The sequence below is a fragment of the Babylonia areolata genome, chromosome 19, assembly GCF_041734735.1.
Source record: "Babylonia areolata isolate BAREFJ2019XMU chromosome 19, ASM4173473v1, whole genome shotgun sequence".
Taxonomy (NCBI): Eukaryota; Metazoa; Mollusca; class Gastropoda; order Neogastropoda; family Buccinidae; genus Babylonia; species Babylonia areolata.
In genome coordinates this window covers 20,071,576-20,081,575 of record NC_134894.1, presented here as the reverse complement: position 1 = coordinate 20,081,575, position 10,000 = coordinate 20,071,576, and the positions used below count along the sequence as shown (strand labels likewise).

General features: G+C 43.4%; 1 protein-coding gene across 6 annotated transcripts in view; it reads left to right on the top strand.

The window, feature by feature from the left end:
• Positions 1–10,000, top strand: part of LOC143293524 (uncharacterized) — a 31,779-nt gene that overhangs the window by 4,607 nt on the left and 17,172 nt on the right. For all 6 annotated transcript variants that reach the window (XM_076604429.1, XM_076604430.1, XM_076604428.1 and 3 more), the window contains exons 4-8: positions 377–489; positions 3,135–3,375; positions 5,480–5,598; positions 7,331–7,551; positions 8,006–8,197. In XM_076604429.1, coding sequence (XP_076460544.1) covers positions 377–489; positions 3,135–3,375; positions 5,480–5,598; positions 7,331–7,551; positions 8,006–8,197 — 886 coding nt within the window. The remainder of the gene's footprint in view (positions 1–376; positions 490–3,134; positions 3,376–5,479; positions 5,599–7,330; positions 7,552–8,005; positions 8,198–10,000) is intronic.

Genomic DNA, 10,000 nt, shown 5'->3' with positions numbered 1-10,000 from the left:
TGACGTTATCTATCATCAATTGTTACCCCCCCACCCCCCACCTATCCCCCTCCTCCCCTCAACCCCCTTCTCCGTCTTTCACTTTTGTTGCAGTCGGTAAGAAAAAAAAAGGATGACATCATTTATTATAAACTATTACCTCATACCCACCACCCTCCCTGTCTTTTACCTGTGTTGCATCCGGTTAGAAAAAAAGGATGACATCATTTATTGTAAATTATTACCTCATACCCACCACCCTCCCTGTCTTTTACCTGTGTTGCAGCCGGTAAGAAAAAAAGGATAACATTATTTATTATCAATTGTTACCCCGCACCCCCCCCCCCCCCCCCCCCCCCCCAATCCACCCCTGTCTTTTTTTTAACCTGTGTTGCAGCCTGTAAGAAAAGAGGGTGGGGCTTGTTCCTGGAAGGCAAGAGCACGTCTTTTCGGAACCTGAAGGAAAGAGAAAGAACGGAAGTGCAAAGAAAGCTATGTGGCATCTTAGAGGTAAGGCAATGTGCACCTGCGACACACTCGCGCACGAACACGTTTTAATGGAAGAACTTTGTTTAATGTCCCTGTCATACATATCGGGGATTGAAGACATTTTGTTAGAGTATTAATGCATACATCTGGGTATTATCCATTATAAGAAGAAGAAGGGGAGGGGAATGGATGGTGAGTTGGGGGAAATCGGGGAGGGGAGGGGGTGACGTGGGGGTACGGGTGAAATTTGAAATAAATATCTAAACACAATAACAGAAATGCACTTCATAAATGAGAGGTCGTTTAATATAACAGGCGACACACACGTTTTAAAGAGAAAGTTTCAGTTTCAGTTTCAAGGAGGTTTCAAATCGTGCGGACTGATCTATACAAATTATTATAGCAAATAAAAACAATGCTGCCCGTCTGACTCTCAGAGTCCCACATACTGATCACATTTCACTTCACCTCCGCACTCTACACTGGCTCCCCATTGAAGCAAGAATTAAATACAAAGTTGCGTGTCTCTGCTGTTCTGTTTTCCACTCCGCAGGACCTGCGTATCTTTCTGACCTTATCAGTGTTTACACTCCCGCAAGAAATCTCCGCTCTTCCTCTGACTGTTACCTTTTAAAACTTCCTCGTGTCAGTTCAAGAACCTGTGGTGGACGTTCTTTCTTCTTTGCTGTTCCTCACATCTGGAACAACCTTCCTCATCATATCCGTGCATCTGATTCTATTTCTGCGTTTCGTTCATCACCAAAATCTCATCTTTTTAAAACCTATCAAAAAGCACTCTCACCTTCCTTGTTCTCCAACACCACCCATGTCAGCTCACTTTGGATGAATGTAGGGTGGGAAAGGGAGCGCGTGTGGGAGGGGGGCTGGCGGGGGTGGGGGTGGGGGGTGAGAAAGAGAGGTCATGAATGTTTTATGTAACTTATCATATTTTTCTTTCATGTAAAGCGCCCTGAGCTCTTAGAGAGAAAAGGCGCTATATAAATGTACATTATCATTATTAATTTGGATAAGAGTAACATAATTGTCTTTAGAAAAGGGGGTTTTCTGGCAGGGAGGGAAAGATGGGTCAATGATGGTGTTGTCAAGCCTGTCGTTAATGTCTATAAATATCTTGGAATATTCTTCTCTACATGTTTGAGTTTTACAGCTGCGTGTAAGGATTTATCAAGCGGGGGGTAAAATGCGTTGTTACATATTTATTGAATAATAATTCTTGAAAGCTATTAATTTTCTGAAATTCTTTGATATTCAGATACAACCTATTGTGCTACATGGTTCAGAATTGTCGGGGTTAGATAGAAAATCGGTTATGCATTGTGAGCCCGTTCATTTATTTGGGCTTAAAAAGTTTTTAGGGGTTGAACTGAGAACACCCAATGATTTAGTATATGGAGAAACTAATAGGCACCCAGTCTATACCAACTCTGCTATTAGATGCATTCGTTACTGGTTAAAGTTATTAAAATTAATAATACTCGACTGCCAAGTAAATCTTACAATATGCTATATGATTTAGACTGAAGAGGCAAAACAAACTGGGTGTCGAATGTACGAATGTGTTTGCATGAACTTGGGTTTTGGGTATGCATGGGGATATCCAGGAGTGGGGGAGGAAAATATATTTGTGCAAATTTTTCGTCAGCGTTTCATAGACTGTAGGTGGCAGGAGTGGGAAAGCCATATCCAAACCAGCGAAAAATTTTATATGTATCGAATCTATACCTCTAATCATATAATGAAGAAATATCTTTTGTTTGATTTGAACAGACACCTCAGACTTACTTTGACAAGATTTTGATTAGGAATTTCTGAATAGAAGACACACTGATATCCTCATAAAGCAACATGTCATTCTGATCTATTGTGCCCATTGTGCAAAGAATCAAGAGAGGATGAAGTTCACTTTGTTATAAAATGTCCTGTGTTGACTGATTTACGAATCCAATTTATTCCTTCAAAATATTATATATATCCATGCTTATTTCGGCTATGTTTAATAATGGCATATAATGATGAAAACATTATACGTGGTTTTGCGATATAATTATCTTCGTAAAGCACTGCAGTTAAGAGAGACGAGTATTTCTTAGATTCACTGATAGTTTATTGTGAAAGATGTTGTGTTGTTTATATTACCAATTGCAATTAATGACACAGGTAGAATTATGTTATTACCCCCTATTCCTAAGGGGCTATGGCCTTAATTGAATCAACCATCTCTCTCTCTCTGTGTCTGTCTGTCTGTCTTTCATCTCTCTCTTCCCATCTCTAACTCTGTCTGTTTCTCTCTCTCCCTCTCCATCCTCCCCCCCCTCTCTCTCCCATCTTTATCCTTGAGTAATAAAGTTTTTGACTGAACTCTGATACAAACGTGAAATGACTGTTGGTCTCTCGCTCTGCTCCATCGATCGAAATGCCAAACACTATTATGTATGCAAATGAATTTGATGTCATTTTAGTCAAATCTCTTTGCTTTTTGCAAGTTAAGATTACCTTCCGCTGATTGCTTACAATCCCTCCACCATTCCCCAAACTCCCGATGTATGTCTATATACTCATGGGTAAATGCATGAAACACTGTCTTTCTTTCTTTCTTTCTTTCTTTCTCTATCCCACTCTCTCTTTTTCTGTTTTTCTTCTTCCAGATATATCGGAAGAGGATCTTGGACAGCACGCCCCGGTACCACAACAGATGCGGAAACGGAACCTTCCAATGGGCGAGGGCCAACAAATCCGACGTTGCTTCCCACCATTTGGATTGTCGACCCTGCTTGCAGTGTCCCACTGGAACACGAGTGATGTCCTCATGCGGAGGGTTTCAGGACACCTTGTGCTCTATTGTCAGAGGCAACGGCAGCATGGAAGTCATGGAACTCTTCCGCATGCGTAAGTCAATGAATTATAAATATAATATTATTAACATTATTATTTGGAAAAAAAATAACCCAAGCAAACCGATAATATTATCATTTCTTTTAATTTGGATACATAGACTGTGCTGTGGAAGCTTGCGCTGTGTTTTTCGATATATATTTATGAAACTGTTTATTAAATGATCAAACACTGCGTTTTTCTGTGGATGAAATGCCCCCCACACCCCCTTTCTTTTTTAATATTTCAAATGTTGCCTCTTTATCAGAAAACGTTTCAACAATCTAATTTTTAGAGATAATAAAATATTCTTTTATCTTGAATCCTGTATATCTAGGTAAGATAGGATGAGATAAGATAATATTATAGTGTGCTATCAGTGTCGCCTACACCACCCACACTCTGTCCCCCTTTCCTCCCCATCCCTTCATCCCCCCTCTTCCTCCCCCACCCCCTTTTCTCATCTTCCTCCCCACTCCATAAAATAAAAAGTTCCATCCATGGGAGGTTAGGACGACGCTGTTCACCCCCTTCCTCCTTCCACCTTCCCACACCCCCCTCAGTCCCTCTGTCTTGTCAGTCGCATTGTCGCTTGCCATAGTGAATGGCATCACCAGTTTGCCAGCACAGCATGGTTTAAGTTTGATGGCCGCGACTTATGCTAATGCAGACTGGTTGGAACGTTTCCCATGTGGCGGTCTGTCTTTTAAGTCATCCCGCAGCAACCCTTCACTCACACAGCTGGGGTATGTGATGACACTTTAGTAACTGGACCAGGGAGAAATCTATACTTCTTCTTTTTCTTCGTTCGTAGGCTGCAACTCCCACGTTCACTCGTATGCACATGAGTGGGCTTTTACGTGTATGACCGTTTTTACCCCGCCATGTAGGCAGCCATACTCCGTTTTCGGGGGTGTGCATGCTGGGTATGTTCTTGTTTCCATAACCCACCGAACGCTGACATGGATTACGGGATCTTTAACGTGCGTATTTGATCTTCTGCTTGCATATACACACGAAGGGGGTTCAGGCACTAGCAGGTCTGCACATATGTTGACCTGGGAGATCGTAAAAATCTCCACCCTTTACCCACCAGGCGCCGTCACCGTGATTCGAACCCGGGACCCTCAGATTGAAAGTCCAACGCTTTAACCACTTGGCTATTGCGCCCGTCGAAATCTATACCAATGTTAGCGAGCCCCGAGTTTCCTCGTCCCCTCTCCCCTATCTCTTTGTGACACAACACGTCAAACTTGTCATCACGGTGTGTGTGTGTGTGTGTGTGTGTGTGTGTGTGTGTGTGTGTGTGTGTGTGTGTACACAAGTGGGTTGAAATGAGAGAATAGAGTATGGAGGATGTTAATCATTCACTTAGCGTCACTAGGACAAGCCAAGATTGGTTACTTTTGTTTGACCAGTAGGGGAGTGTTGTAGTTTGCAGTTAGGATGCACAGTATGTTGGAAGGGATAAAACTAGTCAGCACAGCTATTTCCTACTTTTCCCCTGAAAGAAACGGAACCTGTCACAGACTGACTGAAATGGTGCAGGGAGGTGCTGCTGTATGTAGGTGCTGCTTAAGTGTAGGGTGTAGTGTTTATCAAGGGTTGTGTGCTGCTAAGTAGGGTGAACTGCTTAGTAGACACTGGTTAGATGACAGCGTGCTGCTTAGTGCTTAGCAGGAATTTTTTTCTGTCGATCAGAAGTTTGATTTAGTGCTGTTGTTTGCTGTTCTTTAGTAATCACTCTTTAAAAACCAATTCATGCTGCTCTGCTATTGGTATCAGGAGAGAGCGTGAATGAATGCAAGTGTGTGCAAAATCAATCCAATCAATTCATCATCCCCTCTCTGTTTGCTTACAATAAGGTGAAATAAGACAAGAATAACTTTAATATCTCAGATTAGAGAAATTTGGCCTTGGTGCGGTATCACAACATAGACAAGTGTACAACATGGAAATATGATTATTAGAAACAGATATTGAATAATAATAATAATAACAATTTATATAATAATAATAATAATAATAATAATTTATAAATTATTATTATTATTATTATTATTATTATTATTATTATTATTATTGTTGTTGTTTTATTGCATCATCACCATGGTTACAGAGTGTCCTGAACAAGGGCCAACAATCCAGGTGTACAGTGACAAGCCCCCTGCAGTATCCACTTCACGTCTGGTGTACATCCAGTCCAAAGTACAGAATAGACTGTGTCACGCTGTTACGGTCAGTATCAATCACTTGGGTGGGGTATTTGATTGACAGCGCCATCCTCATTGTATTTCTTTTCTTCCGTCTGCAAGTATATTCGTTTTGTATTTCTACTGTGGTATATTTGTTTTCCAATACAAAGTGGGCATTTCTACATACATTTGCCAGAGACAACCCTTTTTGTCGCAGTGGGTTCTTTTACGTGCGCAAAGTGCATGCTTGCACACGTAACCTCGGTTGATCGACTCATCCGACCAGGTCACCATGGAAGGTCTAACGGAGGAAGGAGTGAAAACGCCAGTCTGCATTTATAGGACTCGAACCCAGGCGCGGACACTCGCTTCTTAGTCGTGTGCATTACTGCTGGGACACCGCTACACATGAATGGTCATGGGGACATGATTCTCGGTGAGGAAGGAAATTTACAACGAGGAAGGCGGGGCCCCATCCTCTTTTTCTGCCGTTTTAACCTTCCCCTGCTGAAGTCAGGTACCCATTCACGCCTGGGTAGAGTGAGGAAATTCGGAGCAAAGTGCATTTCCCAAGGACCGCAAAATTATGCCGAAACGGGGCCCGTCAAACCCTGATCATTGTTGAACACTGGATCAGAGTTGCAACGCCTGAACGATTCTGCCTACCACCGCGAGCCGTGGGCTGTGCTACTGTGCGGAAACTCAGTATCGGAACTATCTAGATTTTGGAGGAAAATGTTGTTTGTTTCTCTCTCTCTCTCCCTCTCCCTCTCTCTCTCTCTCTCACACTGTGTGTGTGTGTGTGTGTGTGTGTGTGTGTGTGTGTGTGTGTGTGTGTGTGTGTGTGTGTGTGTGTGTGTGCGCCACATTAGTTCTATCCTGCTGTAACGAGTTTTAGAACAGACCAGAGTCTCATTTTCAGATTTCTGTCTCATCTAAAGGTGAAACAAAAGTCTGGGTAGGAAAATGAATTGCAGACGGTGAGAGAGAGAGAGAGAGAGAGAGAGAGAGAGAGAGAGAGAGAGAGAGAGAGAGAGAGAGAGAGAGCGTATTGGTGGAAAAGTATGCTGATATGGTGGTTGGTCTGTTGGTTTGAGGTTCCTATCCCTGACATAGTAAATAGCCGACAGTAATTCAAGAAAGATAATCCTGCATTCTTTGCACCTCTGACACAACATTCAAGACGCCATTCAAGACATTGCTTGTACCTCCTCTGTCATCTCCACTTATCAGTCCCTAAAGAAGGAACTGTGGTTTAAAACGTCGTCGCTTCTAATCAAGTGAGTTTTATTTCACAACACACAGTTGTTGTTGTTGTTTTCATACAGGCTTTCTCCGTTTGTCAGTTTTATTGACTCAGCAGTCATCTTTTGCTCTGTCGCCATGCTGTTCAACACACAGCCAATCTTTTGGATTTCTTCGTCTTTGTATGCTTTATTATTTTGCCCATAAACAACCCCAGGGTAAAATGCGTCGCCTCCTCGTCCCATTCTGCGTTACAGTCTCTGTCCATCCTCTGTCCATAATGTGAGTACAGAGCTGTCCTTTTGTAAACTAGGCTTATTTTCAGTCTTCTAATTTACAGTCCAACGTCTCACAGCATTTTTCATTAATAACCAGAGTCCCACGCATGAAGAAATCAGAAATTAAAAAGAATAACCGCTCACAACAGATGAAGCACAATGAAGTTCAAATTATTCTGTACAGCCCATATCTTTTCTGAAAAAAAAAACTGGCATGTATTTATTTCTGTGTTGACTGTCGTTATGTTTCAGCATCAGGTCCTCCGGAAGCCTGTCGTTATGACAGCAGTAAATGAAGGAAATCCAAAGTCCCGGAAATCCGCAAGAAAATGCCAGACAAACGTCGGGGGAGACATAAAATCTGAAAACCGGAGTAGGAAATTCAGAAAGTGTGAACAGAATGGTGGGAAAAGCCGTTCAGAAAAACGCAGAAAGGGTGCTGCTTCCTTTAACAAAAATGTTGTGCCCTTCAGGTAAATCTCTCTCTCTCTCTCTCTCTCTCTCTCTCTCTCTCTCTCTCTCCCTCTTTCTCTCTGTCTTTCTCGCGCGGTCGCGTGTGAAATTTTATATCTAAAATTAATATTTTATTTAAGGTTTAACTATGAAACTGAAAAATCTGATACACATTTCCCTCCTTCCGTATCTCTCTGTCTCTCTTTCTGTATCTCTCTCTCTTTCTCTCTCTCTCTTTGTCTCTCTGTCTGTCTCTCTTTTTCTGTGTCTGTAACGCCACCCTCCCACATACACAAATGTATACCAGTTTACTACCCCTTCCGACTTCCCCACCTCACACCATACTTTTAAGTGCACAACCAGCACATTCGTTAAAGAAATATACAAATGAAACTTGAAATTTAATGCTCTCTCTCTCTCTCTCTCTCTCTCTCTCTCTCTCTCTCTCTCTCTCTCTCTCTCTCTACATAACAGAAAAACGATCGACACAGTCTCCACCACCACCACCTCGACTACCACCACCACCACCAACGCCGTTTTGGCCGCTCTTGGCATAACCCCCCAGAGTCCTAGTGACACCACCACTCCGTGGGAAGCTATGGAAACAAGGAGGCATTGGACCGTCACCTTGGAAGGCCTGTCGGAAGCATCACAAGCGAAGTCTGGGTAAGTACGCATCTTTTTTTTTACGATTTAAGAAGGTATACATTGTTTCGAAGAGGGCAGAATCATTGACAGGAAAACGAGTGACTGTTATTGTTAACAGTCATGTTTGTATGTGTGTTGTCGTTGACCCTAAACCTTGGTAAAATGAGATCAATGAATCTGAAACGCACCCCCTCCACCCCCCCCCCCCCAAAAAAAAAGAAAGAAAAACAACAAAAGAATAACTACTGCTTGTATGGTTTTAAGTGATGTAAGTGATTTTGCTGAACAAAAGTAATGCGGTCCCTAGCGGAAAGAGTCTCAATAAAGGAAGATGACGGACATCCTGCCATGTGTCCTCTGTCTCATCTCATTGAGGTTTACAGCCCTTTCACTGGCGAGCATACTCGTCAACAGCTATCAGGGGGTTAAGTATGCATGTACTGCCTGGAATATTGGGTGCCAAAAAGCCAAATAAACAACAAAAAAGGCATTCTTCACCAGCCACATGAGACTCATCATGGACTACACAAGCACCGACAAAGTGCACAGTCCTCAGCTTAGTGTGAGCCAGTTGCATTGCTCGGACGGAAGAGCCTAGCATGGTCGTAACTACTGTGTGTAGTGTGGAACTGACCAATGGGGAAGTTCGGTCAACGTAGGCATTTAGTCACGTGTAACTGTCAAAAAGTTAGAACCAAGCAATGCAACTGGCTCCAGGTCTCAGCAGGTACCTCAAGCAAGTGATCAACTCACATCAGGTGTGTAGGGCCAACAGACAGCTGCAGCAGAAAGAACCATTTCTCCCCCACACCCCTTCCACAACGGTTGTGGGCAGACCTGCGTTTTTACACAGGTGGAGATTATTTGGTGGCACTGGATTGTAACTCACGGACCCCCGAAAACGGAGTACGGCTGCCTACATGGCGGGGTAAAAATGGTCATACTCGTAAAAGCCCGCTCGTGTACATACGAATGAACGTGGGAGTTGCAGCCCACGAACGAAGAAGAATAAGAAATAACTCACAGTGGGCCACCCCAACCTTTATCAACTGCAAGCATCATCGCTAAGAAGTTCATACAGTTGATCGCGAACCTCAGTATACCTGATGTCATCATGACACACAGTGGATCTCAGTTTCAGTGTTACGAATTCAGGAAGACTGCATTGAAACATGACATTCAACATCAGACAAGCAGTCCCAGATTTTCTCAGGCAGATGGAGAAAACGGAAGTGCGGTCGAAGTAGCCAAGAATCTGCTACAGCAGCAGTCGCTAGAATTACCCTGAACTTCAGATCAACGACCTACTCCAGTATAGGAGTGAGTCCAACTATGGCCCTGATGAGATGGCAACTTCAAAGTTACTCAGACTGCCCGAGCAGCTGAGGCCGGTTGACATCCGCCGAGCCGACAAAGACAACGAAGAGCAGTATAAGCAAAGCGATGACAGGAGGCATGGAGCACAGCCTTTGTCAAAGTTGAGACTGGTAGACCATGTCCTGATGAAGACATGCAGAGAAAAAATGGAACAACGCCGGTATGATTGACGCAGCTGACCCAGGTGATCGTACCTACCTCATCATCTCACCTGCCGGTGTTGTTCGCCACAACCGTGAACATCTGCAGCAAGTACCCCCACCAGCACCACATCAGGACAGCAGTCTTCCTCATGCTGATGAGCCCGGCGACATCCCAGCAGCAGTAGCTGATCCAGCTGACGGGGGTTCACAGCATGTCATACCTCCACCATCATTTCAGTGTGACCGCTTCTTCAACTTCAACACCAGCACCAAAGACTGCTCAAATTATCACACACATCCG